The sequence below is a fragment of the Dendrobium catenatum genome, unplaced genomic scaffold (assembly GCF_001605985.2).
Source record: "Dendrobium catenatum unplaced genomic scaffold, ASM160598v2 fragScaff_scaffold_134, whole genome shotgun sequence".
Classification (NCBI taxonomy): Eukaryota; Viridiplantae; Streptophyta; class Magnoliopsida; order Asparagales; family Orchidaceae; genus Dendrobium; species Dendrobium catenatum.
The window spans coordinates 62,497-79,960 of NW_021318596.1; the positions used below are offsets into that span (position 1 = coordinate 62,497).

Below are 17,464 nucleotides of genomic sequence, written 5' to 3' on the forward strand. Positions count from 1 at the left end.
TTTCATTGAAAGTATATTGATATAGGCCGCATTGATTTGATTTGATAGCGATTGATTTAACGGTTGATTGAGTCCTATTGTGTACGGATTTCTTCGAGATTGACATGAGATTTATTGAATTGATTTATCGATTCGCCTGCCGCTGGCATTGACTGGTTTTATTGACTATGGATTTCCGTATTGCATAGACTCATTGACCATTGACTGATATGGATTTGATTGACTGACATGCATATTGATAGCATAGCCGTGCTTTGATTGCAGTTATAGGTATTAGGTGACCTGCTGGGCTTTGTAAAGCTCATTATATGTGGTTGATATTTTCAGGTCAGGGCAAGGGGCAGAAGATAGAAATTGATCCGGTTCTACAGGTTTTGTTCTTTTGATGATTTTGATTTCTTTTGCGGTAAAATCGTCGTAGAAAATAGTCAAATCGTGTACAATAGTCATATCTATAACATACCAAAAGTTGTGCGGTGAAAGTTGTGTCAATACGAAATCAGATCAAAATTTCGACTACGAAAACACAAAACAGTGCACAACTCGGTCAAAACTCAATATCTCTGAAAACAGAAATAGGATTCGGAGTCCTTACCACGAGATCTTCACTTTTCCCAACAGCGGCGTCGGACGAAAAGCGCTCCGCGGCCTCCGAAATCGGACTTCTTCCTTTGCTTTTCCTCTCTTTCTCTCTCTTCAAAAAATCTGATATTATTAAAATGATTTTCTCTCCTCAAAACGAGCTGATTTTCTTATATCATTAAGCTGATCGGCCCGGCCGATCACCAAATCGTCCCGGGACGATCAGACCAAAATCATCGGCCTGGACAGTTCCCAGAACTATTTTCAGGCCGATATTTTGAACAGTACAGATCGGCCTGGACGATCTCACTATCGTCCCGGACGATCCTGGGAGGAAAATCCAAGTCAGAGAGGAACAGTAAGGGAACGAGGTCTCACAAGTAGTCTCCCTATGTTCTAGCTTTTTCAATATCAGCTAGCTTTAAAATGTATACAGTAGTTCCCATGGGCATTAAAAGATATACAAGCGAAAATAGTAACTCGCCAACCAACATGTATAAGAAAATTGATGACAAGCATAGCTCATCTGGCGGTAGATATTGACATGCATATGAGCACACTAAGCCTACAGGTAAATGGTGGTATTCCCTACAAACATACAAATACAATATGTAGTAAATGCAAGAACATTTGTGCATCCAATAGTAGCTCAACGTAAGGAGAAATACCGTAATCCTTGCAAGCAAAATCGATTGATATACAATAAATGTAAGTTCCTATAAGCTATTAAAGAAGACCCATCATATACCAAAAGCAAGGAGCATATGAGGAATATAAGCACCTATGAGCTTTTGTATGAGAGTCATCATATACACAACAGGCTATTCGTAAGAGTATGGAAGTTGGTGATGAATGCAAGCATCTATGAATAACAGCAGGAGGTTCGTTAGTGCACGATAATCCACTTGTATAAAGTAGCAAACAATTCATAACGTAGCGCCACGCCTTAGGATCTGCAACACCCATTCATGCAGACAAAAGGCGTCTATAAGTTGCCAAATAACACAATCGAATCCGCAAAATTCATGCAAGTGGATAGAAGGCATTTACAAGCTGCCAAATAATGACACCGGATCCGCAACATTCATAAATATAGATAGAAAGCATTCACAGGCTTCTACATATAGCACTATGCATACTAAAATGCTGATCATTCACACAGCTGACCAGCGCCAAATTATTTTAAAATGCCCTCCCACTTGCATTGTAACATGTATACATTCAAATATGAAAGTATACATGCTAGCATATTAACATGTATACATATAACAATATACTGGCTAGCATATTGTTGGTATACATGTGACGTCTGAGGATGCTGCATAGGTCAAGAAATGAACTTAAGTTCAAGTCCAGTCCTTCTCCTTGATAGGACAAGAGTTGATACATCTTGAAGAAATGAACAAATTTACGATCATAGTCTCAGTCGATATATTTATTTTAATATATTCATTTTAGGCCTTCAAGGTCTATAATAAAAAAATATGCTAGTAAAGGCGCAAATCCTACAACAAACTTGATCCTATGATAATAATTAGATACAATTGATAAGATTCAATAAATAATTATAAAAATGCCCCCTAAATACTCGAATGAGCCCTGACAAACTTGATGTATGCACACATGTGACATTTAAGGATGATGTGTAGGTCAAGAAATAAACTTAAGTTTGAGCCTGATTCCCCATCGGCAAGTAGATAGAGTTGATAAGATTCAATCAATGAAATAAAAATGCCTATAAGTTATCCCAATGATGACTCTGTTGAATGTTAATCTCAATTGGATGGGACTCCAAATATTTACAAAGGCCTCACAAATTCTTATAAAAATCCAAAATTAAAAAAATATTAAAATGTCAAATATTTAAAAATGAAATTGACCATCAAAATGCTTAAAGCAAAATTCATCAACCCTTAGCAATAATTTATCGAGGTGGACAAATCTTAAAATCTTTAGCTCAAAAAGAGCTAATGTCTAGTTGAGAATATCATTATGATCCATTCTTAATTCATCTCTACCAGTAAGGACGTGGTATTGGTCCTCTAAATGACGATTTGGTCGGATGGATCCATAAAAAAACTCATGGCTTGGCTTGATAGCTTAGTGTGGTTAATGATTATGCCGCGATCCTTTGACTTTATGATTTGATCCAATGACTCCACTGTATAATGGTTACAATCATAGCCCGTATATTCCTCAATGGCTTCAAGTTCTTAAGATATGAATCAATAGGATATAATCGATAGGGTACAAAGTCCTTTATTAGCTAAGGTGGATTTAATTTTATCTCCTTATACAAATACTCATCCCAGGTCTACAAGGTACCCTTAAACAAAGGAATATATGGCTGCCGATAAGGATCCTTCTTTCAGGTTGGGTCAACTACCTCCTCTGACTAACTAGACCATGGATCATCATAACCACGGATGATGGAATCATGTGATCTTGATCGAGTCCATTATCCCTTATCCACAATTTGCTTCAAATAAAAGATGGTGAAATTTCTAATTTTAAATATCAAATACCCAAACACCTAAATCATGCTGCTACTATAAGCCTGATATTATGTATATGTTTAATGACTAGCCTTAATCAAGAGTTCTCTCTTGCTATTGTGAGAAGTAATTAACTATAGGGGCTTGTGCCTATAGGAAACTAGAACTTAAATCCAAAATCCTAACAAAATGAGAGCAAAATCTCTGGGTAGTTTCTTATTCAAAATCCAATCTGCCTTCAAAAATTTTACCTTGGAACTTAATTCGTTAAAACTCTCCTGAAAGAAGGGAGGCTGGTGCGTGAATTTTCGAATCCCACATATTTCTTACATCTCAATTATAGGTGATTTCTCTTTCCATCTTTGGCTAGTCGTCTAAGTGTTATAATAGCAACAAATCAATATGGGCTAAAATTCTACATTTTTTTAAATGATCATTTCACCAATTAAAATTTTGAATATTCCAAAATGACCATTCAACAAATTCATTAAAAATTCATTAAGCAGGTTTTAAAACTTATCTAAATTATTTGCTTATGTTATATTGTTCTTTGTAGTCCCTACATTTTTAAAGTGTGGGGTGTGTATCAATTGTTTATTACTAACCATTGCCTTTCATTTGTACGTATAGATCTACATAGTGCGACCATCTAAATTGGTGGACTATATATCTCCATAGCTACTGCAAGGGTTGTCGTCATTCCTGTGAATGGTATGAACTCTGAAAGTCCTGTTATGAGTCCTTATTCTTTTAAAACTGATGCACGTCACATGCATCTGTCAATGCGCGAACTACTATTGCCAACACTGTTGAAAATCCTCATAGGAAGATTTCTATTTTTGAAATGTTGTCCCAACCGGAAGCCCTGCATACGAAGAGGGTCGTAGTTTGTGGTAGAATTTTTGTGGTGCCTGCTATCACCACCACTCTGTTGAACAAGTCATATGCATATGGAAGGCACAATATTGAAGCCTCCTCATATAGAGGAAGGCTTACAAGGAGACAAATAAGGAAAAAATATGTTGAGCTCTAAGTTCAGCAACAACTACCTATCCACCCATCAAACCTATCAGCCGAAGAGCTAGAAGCAACAGTCCCTACCTGGAACAGGTTTGCGGGCCTGAAGTGGATGAAAATGAATAACTCTATTGGGGAGTTGAAAAAGTCATTTTGGGACCAACAACCCCAAGCCCCAGTCCCCCCAAAAAAGGAGCCGGAAACATTATATACTCGGATGTATAGGGTCCTGAAGACTGTGAAGGATAAGGGGCTAATGAAAAAGAATCTCCAAAGACCGCTGGTGATCTAGGCTAAGAAAACCCTACCACGGGAGTTTTCACCTGTGGTAGCTCAAAGAAGATTCAACCACACCCCTTATGGTGAACGTTAGGGCATGACACCTGAGCTATGGGTTCAGGGATTTATTGTCAAAAGGTCCCAACGAAAGGGGAAAGAGATCTGGAGGTTGAAGCCTCACAAAGAAGAAGAAAAAGAAAGAAGAATCAATTTGGGTGTGACATCTGATATAGCTTTCAAGAGATCCATCCCCATCAGCAAGAGCCGTTAAAAATGGGTACTAAAAATGCCCATAATGACACCCGACCTGATAGTCGACCCCTTGGGGAATCCTTCAGGGGATCCCATCGTTCGCAGACCCCACCCAAGGAGGTGGTCAACTTCGATCGCATCCCACATATCGAAGAAATAAATATACAAGAGATAAATTAAGGAACCATAGAATCAAGAAGTTTCTTATAAAGTTTATAGACTCTTCTTTATAGACTCTTCTTCCCTTGGAATTAACTTCTTGGGCTTGCTTTCCCTCTATCTCCCTCACTAGACTCTAGACAATAGCCCCCCTCACCCACAACAACTCTTTCCCTAGTGACAACTAGCAACACCTAGCCACCACCGGTAACAACAACCCTTACATGAGAAACAAACTTCATATTTATAGATTTTATAAATAACTGAACTAGAACCACAGCATTGACCTAGGTAGCACTGAGGCACTGTTGAATCGATATGTCAGTTCATCAATCATCACATCAGTTCACCGGTTCAATTGTTTTAACTGTCACCATTCATGCCGCTACTATGCTTAACCTGGTGCTATGGCTCTTCTTACTTGGCACTTTGGTGTTTTACACTTTGGCTTTTTACTATTACTACACCACCTTTTGGCATTCTTGCACTGAGGATAAACAATACAGCTCCCTCTCTATGTCATAGTTTCCCTCCTTCAATTATGAATATTTTGCCGCATTCTGGCATTCTGACGTTGAGGATGAATAATATGGCTCTCTGTCTATGTCATAGCGCTCTCCTTCAATTATGGATATTTTGCTTCATTCCTACACAATTGATAGATTTTAATATCATTTTTTTATGAAAATTAAGCATAATTTGTATGATATATATTTTACTTATCAGGATGTTATTTATAAATTTCTTTTTAATGTAATACAGGCAATGATCCTTCTTTAATGTGATATAGATTAATAAATGTGGCAATTCATAATGATTTATCTATGTCAAACTGTTAATTGAGCAATAAATATTTTTTTTCCTTTGTTTTTTATAACTATCTTACAAAGACATAAGAGAATTTAGGAACTGAATACACATTCAAATATTAAAGGGTCTGATTCTAATAAAGTGCGCCTAGTTCAAGAAAACTTGCCAGAATAAAGATAGTGAAATTGCTAGGATCATGCTGAGCTTGCTAAACTTACTAAAAACTACTCAGTGAAAGGCTTAACTAAGTTTAGTCACCTAAGCTCAAAAGCTGCTTGCATGCATTCATTCAACTTCCCCAATAATAAACTCAATCATCATCCATACATACTCCTATCACTACCAAAAATTTAATATTTTTGTAGCACTCAATAGTAGCTGCTTGCATGCATTTGTCTTCTTTGTATGAAGGTTGTGATGACATTGATATTTGTCCCTTTATTTGATATAAATTATAGTGACAATCATAATGGCATCAATTCTGCAATAATGTGGCAGATATAATCATTGTGATAGCTAACGCTTCTGAACATCTATCCAACGATCATGAAACTGCCGCGAAATGTCATTGCATCGCATTATAATCATGGCGGTCTAGTAGCGGTTTTCAAACTGCTGCACGAAATATAGTGGCGGTGAAAATCACCAGAAAGTCTATTGTTAGTGTTGCAATAACCCTTTTTATAGTGCATGTACTTTAAGGTACTCATCTCATATGCTCTTATCATTTTTTTTTTATTTTATACAGTTATATATATATATATATATATAGATTGTAGAACATATAAGATACGAGTCCTCTATTTTATTGTTAATGTGACACAATTTCTATGTTATATTTGAACAATTTTGTTTGATGGTAGACATTAGTGATGATATTGATAATTAGCAACAACATTTGTTGTAATATAAGGTATCAGATGATTGGTGTTGGCAATAGTGAGTATTAACTATGGTACTGACATCAATAATAAGCATTAGTGTGGTGCCATCTTTAGATGTCTATGTTATTGTTTAAATTGTTTGTCATTGTTGGCATGATCATTGGGCATTTGTCTTGTTATTGATAGCAAGTGTCCATATTTGTATCAATAATAGGCATCGTGATTATTGGCAATGGAAAAGTCAATGTTTGTTTCGATGTTGAATGTCAATAATATTGCAGATACAGAATGTTTACGTTGGTTTTGACATTGGGAGTTCGTGTTATTGTTAATGTCGGGGTCAGTGTTTAAAGGAAATAATGAGCATTAATATTGGTGTCAATATTAAACAGCAGCTTTAAGAAGCAATAAAAAAACTATTCCAAACGAAGCCTTAATTTATCCCGGTCCTGCTTTCAAAGCCCACATGCATGAGTATTAAGATGTGGCGAGATATTCATTCAAGAATTATTTACAGCACCAAATTTCTCATGAACACATAAAATATGAGTTATAAACTTTTGGAGGTTAAGATGCATGCCCTTTCTGTAACTTTACAAGATTTTAAAAAAAAAAAAATCGTACATGCAAATATTATACGACTATAATATACGAATGAACTAACTAAGAGCCTGAGAGACGAGTCTCAGCTGCAGTTCTTTCAACTTAGAACTCAATTCCAGCTTCTGCTCCTTGTAGCTCTGAATCAAGAACTCCTTGCCTTCAATGGCTTCCTTCAATTCCTTGACCTCTCTCTTCAACATCTCAATCATCTCCTCTCTAATCTTCTCTACACCATCAAGGCTTCCATTGGCAAAATCATTTGCAGCTTCAGGCAGCCAAATGCTGCTACGCAGAGGATTTTCAGGAGGACCAAACACACATGAAAACTGATTAGAAATGGTTTTTCTAAGCCTTTGGATCTCTTGCTTTGAATCCAGCAGTTCATGATTCGAGGAACTAAGCTGAGCCTGCAAATGTGTAGTGTGAGCCATTTCAACGGTCAGGGAATTTTGGAGGTCTGTGATTTGGACTTGCATTTCTTCGATCATATCATCTCGCCTCTTAAGTTGCTGGCGTAGTTTCTGTATAACCTCTCTCTTGCTGTAGATATCCGATCCAGATTCTGATAAGCAGGGAGATTCTAAGCTGTTTGAATGGTTAAATGGCTTTGTAGGTAGCTCAAGGAGATCAGGTACTGAATCCCACACCACGCCATTATTTTCTTTGCTTGGTTGTGATGATGAAACATTTACTAGTTGCAGAGTATTATTACCATATTTAGACAGAGGGTTCGTGGGTGTATGCTTGGCACCTGCTACACAGTCAAAGATCGCCTTGAGGAGATGCCATGGAAGTTCTAAAGAAAGGAGATGCTTTTTTTCTTTTGTTTCAATTTGTTTCTTAATGATAAAAGTTCAAATTTTATTAAAGGTTGAATGGAAGAAAACTTCAGAAAATGCTGGTTTTTAAAATTGCTAAAAATAATCATCTGATAGAATCATTCAAATGTTTGCTAGCAATATTTGAGGGTATGGATAGACGAATATGAAGCAACCATTTTAGTGCTTGTGAATATTTAGTCACGCAAGTGAGAAAATAACAACTATACAACACGTCACTTTTAGGAAATGTTATAGCATTAATACAAGGATATAATGTAATGAAAAAAAAATCCAAATCAGCTCAAATTCAACCATTAGATCCAATCTGCACTAATTTCTTACAAACCAATTTCTTGCAAACCATCATAATTTGCACCATCCCTAGGAGCGTTCCTGTGAGCTTTGGCTAAGTTAAGGAGGTTTATGGTAAGGTTTATTTATGAACTCTATCTCATTTCTTTCTCCCATGTGCAAGTCATGTGAAGCTTCCCCTTCCTCATCTTCTCCTTCTATCACAAGTTCACAACTCTCAAGTGATCGACAATCTCTTCCTCCTATTCTTGCGACCCTGCTATGTCGAAACTTTCCAATTACTCACTTCTTCTTCAAGCTATGACCCTTCTCATTTCATGTCATCATGAGCTCCTTCCTCGTCAACAACATTATACTCATTATTTCTATCGTATTCCTTAATTTCTTTTATTGTTGAAGAAAATAACTCCTTCAAAAATTGATTTACGTTGTGAGGCATTATGTTGGGTAAGTCCCTGACTCCTTCACTTTTAGTGAACTTTTTCCTTTAACTTCATTGCAATCAATTAAATATTCTTATTTATTCTTTGCAAAAATTTCATTTTCTTTCATTTGTTTTTAATTTCTCGAGCTTTTATCCCCTATCATCATTATGATTAGTTATGTTAGTTCCTTATAAATCTTAATTATGGATTTTATTTACATTAATACTAGCCCACCTAGATTAATTATGGCATAATTTGGATTTGATTGAGATTGAAATATAATTCCATTAGAAACTTCAATCATTAAAGCCATGCATATGTAGATCTATTGAAATGTTGTTAATGTGGACCTTTGTTGTTTGAGCCTATATAGTTTGTTGACATTTGGTGTTATTCCTTTGAATCTCAATTGAGTTTGGATTTTTCCACCAAATATTAAGGTATTACTTTTATAAAGGTTTATATACATATTATGTCATGTGATGTGTAGTTAGGGTTGCCTTAATAATTGTAGTGTAAAATTTCAGTGAATTTCTTTTCCACTCAGTTCATTTTTGATGAATTATAAAATCAGCAAATTTTGATAAAATTTCTTTTTCATCGTAAGCAATTTCCCTATCACTATCGACTAGTGCCGCCTGCAGCCTCTTGCAGCCTGCCTCTGCTAGCCACGATTGGCCATTGACTGCTTGTGGGCCACCGCCGCTCGACTCAAACCACCAGCAATCACTGTTGCCGTCACCAACCACTAAAGGCCACCACTACTACCCAGCACCGAAAGCCACCACCAATAGACACCAGCCATTGCCACCAACAACTGCAGGCCACCACCGCCACTATAAACCACCGACCACTATCCTCTTTGGGCTTTGCATACATTTTACTTCAAGCCAAATAAAAAAATAATAATCATCAGCATTAATTATACATTAATCTAAACCAATGTTTAAAATTACATGATCAGGTATTGAGTCATTTTTCGTTCGTGAGGCGAGGCATAAGCCTCATGGCGTTTTGAGGCGTAAGCCTCAAAATCAAAAAATTGCGTAAACATAAAATGATAAATTTTGTATATACTAATAAGTAAATAATATATAAAACATAAAAAAATGCTACTTACCACATTTTTTAGGATAAATAGCAATGACATATCACATAAGAACTCATAAGTCATCAACACTGTCATCATTCATCACTAAGGGGGTCTTCATTTGAATCATCATTATGATGAACTGCTCTCTCCTCTTCCTCCTCCCCTATAGAATCTAATGTTTCCCAATCAGCTCCTTCTTCCTCATTATTAGTTATCTTCCTCTTCCCTAAATATTTTTGAGCAATATCATAATGAATAATAGTGTAACACATTAATAAAAGTCTAAGAAAAGAAATATATATTATTTATATACCTTTTTTGATTTGTTCTTGAATTGTAGTGGATGTAGATTCTTTAAGATCATCAAAGAAATCAACATTTAAATCTTTATCTTGTAATTCAGACGGCATCACTTCAACTTCATCATCTACAAACCACTCATCATCAGATGCCACATCCTCGCAAAGCAAAGGATCATCATCATCCATTAATCCTTTTTTCTTCAAATTCCTATCTCTGAGTCTCCTATTGTAAGGTTTACTTATGAACTCTAGGGAATGTTATAGCATTAATACAATGATATAATGTAATGAATGGAAAAAAATATCAAAATCAGCTCGAATTCAACCATTAGATCCAATCTGCACTAACTTCTTACAAACCAATTTCTTGCAAACCATCTTAATTTGCACCATCCCTAGGAGGGTTCCTGTGAGCTTTGGCTAAGTTAAGGAGGTTTATGGTAAGGTTTACTTATGAACTCTATCTCATTTCTTTCTCCCTAGTGCAAGTCATGTGAAGCTTCCCATTCCTCATCTTCTCCTTCTATCACAAGTTCACAACTCTCAAGTGATAGACAATCTCTTCCTCCTATTCTTGCCACCCTGCTATGTCGAAACTTTCTAATTACTCACTTCTTCTTCAAGCTATGGCCCTTCTCATGTCATGTCATCATGAGGTCCTTCATCAGCAACAACATTATAGTCATTATTTCCATCGTATTCCTTAATTTCTTTTATTGTTGAAGAAAATAACTCCTTCAAAAATTGATATAGGTTGTGAAGCATTATGTAGGGCAAGTCCTTGACTCCTTCACTTTTAATGAACTTTCTCCTTTTCATCATTGCAATCAATTTAATATTCTTATTTATTCTTTGCAAAAATTTCATTTTGTTTCTTTTGTTTTTAATTTCTCGAGCTATTATCCCTTATCACCATTATGATTAGATATGTTAATTCCTTATAAAACTTAATTATGGATTTTATTTACATTAATACTAGCCCGTCTAGATTAATTATGGCATAATTTGGGTTTGATTGAAATATAATTCCATTAGAAACTTCAATCATTAAAGCCATGCATATGTACATCTACTGTATGTTGTTAATGTGGACCTTTGTTATTTGAGGCTATATAGTTTGTTGACTTTTGGTGTTATTCCTTTGAATCTCAATTGAGTTTGGATTTTCCCACCAAATATTAAGGTATTATTTTTATTTCTTACAGAGATAATGAGATAGTAGCATTTATTTCTTGACTACTATTTTTTGTTTTGAGCTTTAACACTTATTCGTGTTGTAGGTTTTGTATTCAATAAATTTCCAATCCTATCTTTCATGTTCAATTTCCTTACTAATTTGTATAAGGTTTATATACATATTATGTCATGTGATATGTAGTTAGGGTTGCCTTAATAATTGTAGTGTAAAATTTCAGTGAATTTCTTTTTCACTCAGTTCCCTTTTGATGAATTATAAAATCGGCAAATTTTGATAGAATTTCTTTTTCATCGTAAGCAATTTCCTTATAACTACCGACCAGTGCCGCCTGCAGCCTGCCTCTGCTAGATACCGTTGGCCATCGACCGCCCGTGAGCCACTACCGCTCGACTCGAACCACCACCAATCACTGTTGCCGCCACCAACCACCAAAGACCACCACCACTACCCACCGTCGGCAACCACCACCAATAGACACCAGCCATCAACACCAACAACTGCAGGCCACTTCCGCTAGTATCAATCACCGACCACTATCATTTTACTTTAAGCCAAATAAAAAAATAATAATCATCAGCATTAACTATACACTCATCTAAACAACTCCAAAGCATTCCTAATACAATGCATTCTTTTTCAACCAACCAAACAACCCCTAAGTGCAAAGCCAAATCAAGTTTAGGAAAAAAAATCAAGACAAAGTTCAAGATAAGCCTATTAGCATAAAGGGACAAATGAAATAATAAAGGGAGCAATAAATTAAAATTCAAGCAGCTTAATTTCATATTGCTAAATCAAATCCATGAGGGAAAGGTCAGCCAAAGCGTGAGAAAAACAAGTTTGAATAATTTAAAACTACTTCAAACCAATTTATAGGAAGGATAGTTGCATAAATCAAGAAAGACCAAATATTTTCTCCATAAATCACTCCAAAATTCAAAACATATGATCATCTAAGCAAGATACAAGAGAGGATTTTGATAAGTCAAAAGCTAGTCACTTATTTTTAGGATTTTGTTAAGGTTTTTTAGGATGATTGGTTATTATATATGTAACCATTTATTTGATATGTTATCAACTAGATTTTTAATAGAGTTTCTCCATATATTTTCATTAACTTCTATAAGTATAAATAAGGGGGTCTTTATGATATATTTTTTAGCAGCAATTAGCTCTTCAATTGAATTACTCCATGAGTAAGGAAACACAAGCTGAAATTTTTCTCTCTTACTAGTTGGCTCTCTCTACCTCCTTGATTCTCTCTCTCTCTCTCTCTCTCTCAATTGTTTTCTCTTTTCGTTCTCTCCAAACCGAGAGAAATAAGATAGCAAAGAGATTAGCAAGTTCAAAAGGAGATTAAATAATATAAAAGATAAAAAGGATATCAAGACAAGTCGGCCATCCACAAAAACTTATAAGTTGGTAAACCCCAATCACCTCTAAGTAGTAGTTTTATTTTCTCTGTGCATGTTAGGTTATATCCAAAGGTTTCCCTACCTAGATGGATTGGTCAAAACTTACTAGGAGACCTTGGGACTTGTAAACCCTAATTCTATCAAATCCTAGCAAGGTAATATCTCTTCTATTATTTAAAATAATAATAATAATAATAATAATAATAATAATAATAATAAAATCTCTCCTATTATTCCCTCGCTAGATTATTGTGTGTCTTAGATGATTTAAGTTGTAAACATCTCTTGAATACTATCTCATCTCTTGTGCATCATATGCTCCACATAAAATCTAATTTAAAAGCTCATTTTGTGATCTCATTATTTCAAGTGGGCTTACCATTAGCTCACCTTGGTGGATTTGTATTATAACTTCTATCCATAATATTTTATCATTAATTTTATATCCCAATCTTATTAGTCTTCCCTCAATCCCTCCACATTGCTCGTGTTCAAACTAATTAAATATAATTTTCACTATCTCATCTTCAACATGTGCTACCGCTCCTATCCCTCTATATTCTAATTTCGCACTCTATTCTTCTTAATTTTGCCACACATTCATTTTTGCATCCCCATTTCCATCACACTCGAGTAGATTATAATGACTTTTTTATGCCAAACTTTGAATACATATGAGATGGTTGAGCTAATTGCAATTTTATAAAATTTATCTTCAAGACTTTATGATATTTTGTATTTGCATATTAATTTAAAGACAATTCTCTAATTTATATACATATATCGCTCATGTAATGTGTTGAAATAGTTCAAGATACTTAAACTTATCACATGTAGGTATAACATGATCTTCTAGCACGACTAACTCATAATATCAATTTCACATACATTAAAATTAAATATCATTTAAATTTTTATTCTACTATTCTTGAGCTCCACTTCTAAACATTTTTTATATTATCCAAACTCACTTTGAAAAAGTCAAATAAAGATAAAAATATATAATTATGACAATTCCACCATCACCTCATATAATTGAGCTTTACCACAAAAAGATAGTCCCATCACTGACATAAGATGTGAGTAGTATTACAATAAGTACAAAATAAGAATCAACAAGGCATCACTATCTAAGCCAAAAGAAGTGTCAAGAAGTATGCAACACAGGCATCGAAAAAGCAACGAGTCAATGTCAATCTATCAAAGACTAAAATTGTTGTTGATAGAATCCTAAAACTAACTTATTTAAAATTAAATTAAGTAAAGATGTAACATTTTTATGTTCTCAATATACTATCAAAGCTTTGCTAAAGTGTTACCTCTTCATCTCCCATTTTTATTCTCTCTCTTGGTCATCTCATGCCACCTGCTCCTCATCTCTCTAGTCCCTTTAGAGTTGGATCGTCCAAGCCAACCTTATTCATCTCCCTTCTCTTTAATAAATAACTAACATACAATTATTCTTCTCCCACTAAAGACTGTAGCCAACACCCCACTGAAATATCTCCTCACCCAAACCACTCATACCACCTCTCTCTCACAATTTTACACTCCAAGTCCAAGCTATCTTTACTCCCTTTCTTGCCAAGCACAACATATGGAATCCATGCACAAAAGAACTCCTTTCAACCAAGCCTCCATACAACATGCTCTTATGTATATCTCCACTATCCATAAAAACCAACCCTTCTCCAACCTAATTGTGTCAACTAAGCTGACAACAACCATCAACTAATATAAATGGTCTTCTCCCATTTTTAAATGATAAAATCTATTCATCTCTGTGGACTTCAGCTAGGAACACTCTAGTGGTTTTCTTATGCAAGACATCTTTGATGGCATCACTGTTTCTCCAATCTCAAGCTTCATTGCCAACTTAAGATCACCCACGCCTGACTTACTTTGATTACATCTTTTTTTTTCAAACCCAAGTTGACATATGCCACCTTAAATTTGAAGAGGAATATTATTATATCTAAATTTAACAGGACACGATGGAAAAAAAAAAATTCATATAGCCGACCCCAGGTAGTGGGATAAAAACATGCTGTTGTTGTTGTTGTCATCGTCACATGTGAACATTTATAGTAAAAACTTGCAACAATTATTCTTGTAATATCTCCTTATTATTAAGGATATTCTCCTCTATTATGTTGTTTATTGTTCTCTTAGCTTTCTTATACATAGACATGCTTATACTAACACTTTAATCAATTCAGCAAAGTTGTAGCCTTTTCATGTTTGAAATATATATATATATATATATATATATATATATATATATATATTTGAAATGAAATTTTAAGGTTGGTACTCCATCTAGTAAATTTAAGATTACAGGTCATAAAAGAGGAATTTTAAGCTTTCAGCGTAGCATACCTGAGAGGCATTGGTAACATATGTCCTCATGTGGAATAAAGCAATACAATTGTGAATCCAATTTACATGTTTCACGTCTCTTATTAGGAGTTGAGTTTCTATTCTCTGCCAAATAAATGACTTTATAGTTCAGAGAAGATTGACATCACAGTTCAAGAAAATCATTGAAACAAAAAGCTAAAGATATAACCTTTTGATGGAGCGTAGCTTGTTCTTCCTCTCTTAAAGTCAAATACTTGTTTCAACCTACAACAAAGCCTAAGAGAAAAAGCGCTTAACAAGGCCCCGCCTACAATAAAAACCCAGTTTGGCATCTTCTGTTTAGCATGACTCAGCTCTTTAGTCCTTTTCATGCTGCCATTTATTCTCGATGTCATCCTAAATGCAGATCAGATATTTAACAAATAACTTTTACAAATCAGACCTTGATTATATCATAAAAATAATAATGGTAAAAGAAAACGGTGCATAAGCAAGGATGGAAGAAAAACATAAAAACAAATTTAAGAACACAGAAAACATGTGAAGTTCTACTTTCTCATTTTTGCTAGATATACTAATGAAAAGCTTTCTCGTATTTTTAAAGAGTAAAAGGTGATACAATTGCATACTTAGCAGAGCATCATAATGGACAAATATGCAAAAAATGAATGCATGCTTCAGAATAACACAACCAAAGCATTAGATATATGAGAAACAATGTAGCCATCAGCTCACTAACTTTCCCAAATCAGCTAGTCTATGGAATGCCTAACAAAACTTACATTTTATGCTCCGTGTTTCTTAATAGGATTTTTTATCAGTATCAATTTAGAATCTGATTATAGTGTTGGATGTGTAACAAGCTAGTAGGCTACATAACCGATTGTGGTGGGCATGAGAGGTATTAAACTTTTTACACATAAATTAGCCGAAATATTGGGCTGTTTTGCTGTGTCTTTTTTCCCTATTTCTTCATCTTCCTTTTGGTTCACGCCAATATACGTACCATAAACAAGTTTCACGTTTGCACCAGACATAGCCACCTCATATGACAGACTAAGCAACACTTCGAAATCAATTATAACAAAAGTGAATTCCAAATTACAAAGCTGGCCAATAGATTAACGAAAGTTTTTGAAGGAATCAATAGCAGGACTCGACATGTTTACAAAACAAGTTTAATCAATGCTAATTTGTCTAAAAATTTATACAAAAATAATTGTCATAGGACACACTGGATGGCCCATGTTGTAAACATTAGCAATTTAAAGACAAATTAAATGCATCTCATTCTGCCAAAAGCTCGAACATCCAGCAAACAGAATATTTTTTTTTTATCAATCTAGCAATAGTTTATGTAAAACTTCATAATTACTTCAATGATAACATTAACAAAGCACTGATTTATGAAAGCACGGAAAAAAGGCTTCAGACAAAATTCAAATAGCAAAACGTTACACAACCACTTCCTCCTGCTGAGGGCAGGCTGATCCACATAGAGGCCAACACAGACAATGAGAAAAAAAAAATCATAATAGCATTGAATCTACACTGTTAGCAACAAGAAAACACTACCAGATTCTAAAATGAAAATGACAACTTAGTCTAGATGCGAGATTTCCAAGTTAACATTCATGCTCATTTATTCAGAAACTTCACGGCCACTTTTTTTTAATCACATACACGCCATTTTCCTCGGCGGGACCTCCAGTTCCATCGATTTCTCTGGAACGGAAGCTGGATTAAGAATAAATGCTCCTCTCAAGTAAAATAAAAAACACTAGCGGAAGCATCAGTCTATAACACAGGAAGCCTTGTTTCAGCCAGTCAATGACATTAGAGAAGCAAACTACCCAGAGTAATAAACCAGTCAAAACCCTAAGGCCAAAACTCTAGGGTCCCTTCACCTATGAAAAATGCAATACAAAACAAATCTCACGAGAAAAAATGCAGACAAAAAACGGAACAGAGTTGGCCATAGGCCCAGCTACATCGAGGACGCACCTCCACCTCTATCAATCCGCGTCGAACACGAGATACCGATCTCTATCCAGCAAAAAGCTCGTCAATGCTCCTAAAAACTTGAAGCACAATCCTCATCTTTATCGACCCACTCTCTTTAACTCCCTTCACCTTCTCCTCCCGTTGCTTTGCCCCTTCTACTTTCCCCTTTTCTCTTTCTCTCACCCTTCTCTTCAGAGAGAGAGAGAGAGATGAAAGAAGAGAAGAATCGCAGGCCCTTTCTTCCGTATGCTCGGCGTTGGCCCGAACGGAGAAGTAACTGACTAGTGCAGCTTGAGTTGTGGCCGATGGCCAAGGCAAATTATTGGGTCAGGTGACCGAAGCCATCTCTCCGTTCGGTCGCCAATAAAAATGCGACATTTGTTAGGCGTTTTTTTAATTTATTATTAACGCTTTATGTCTTGTCAGATTAGCGACCCGACCCGATAACGCCT

General features: G+C 35.3%; 1 protein-coding gene across 2 annotated transcripts; it reads right to left on the reverse strand.

The window, feature by feature from the left end:
• Positions 1-6,949: 6,949 nt before the first annotated feature.
• On the reverse strand, positions 6,950-17,322 carry LOC110108358. Of its 2 annotated transcripts, none has more exons than XM_020838977.2 (4): positions 17,013-17,322; positions 15,217-15,404; positions 15,027-15,131; positions 6,950-7,832 (listed from the first exon to the last, which is right to left on the reverse strand). In XM_020838977.2, exons 2-4 carry the CDS (start codon positions 15,401-15,403, stop codon positions 7,138-7,140), a joined length of 987 nt encoding a protein of 328 aa, XP_020694636.1. In that variant the 5' UTR covers position 15,404; positions 17,013-17,322; the 3' UTR covers positions 6,950-7,137. The 2 variants fall into 2 exon arrangements, with proteins under 2 accessions (XP_020694636.1, XP_020694635.1); XM_020838976.2 differs by having other exon boundaries at positions 6,950-7,835.
• Between the last annotated feature and the right edge of the window lie 142 nt (positions 17,323-17,464).

Bases quoted from the DNA above. Each gene is read 5' to 3' on its own strand.
- LOC110108358 (XM_020838976.2), bottom strand. From the start codon at position 15,403: ATGACATCGAGAATAAATGGCAGCATGAAAAGGACTAAAGAGCTGAGT. The intron at 15,132-15,216 runs GTTATATCTTTA...TTTATTTGGCAG, and splicing joins AAGCTACGCTCCATCAAAAG to AGAATAGAAACTCAACTCCT. The intron at 7,836-15,026 runs GTATGCTACGCT...TTGACTGTGTAG, and splicing joins ATGTTACCAATGCCTCTCAG to CAGGTGCCAAGCATACACCC.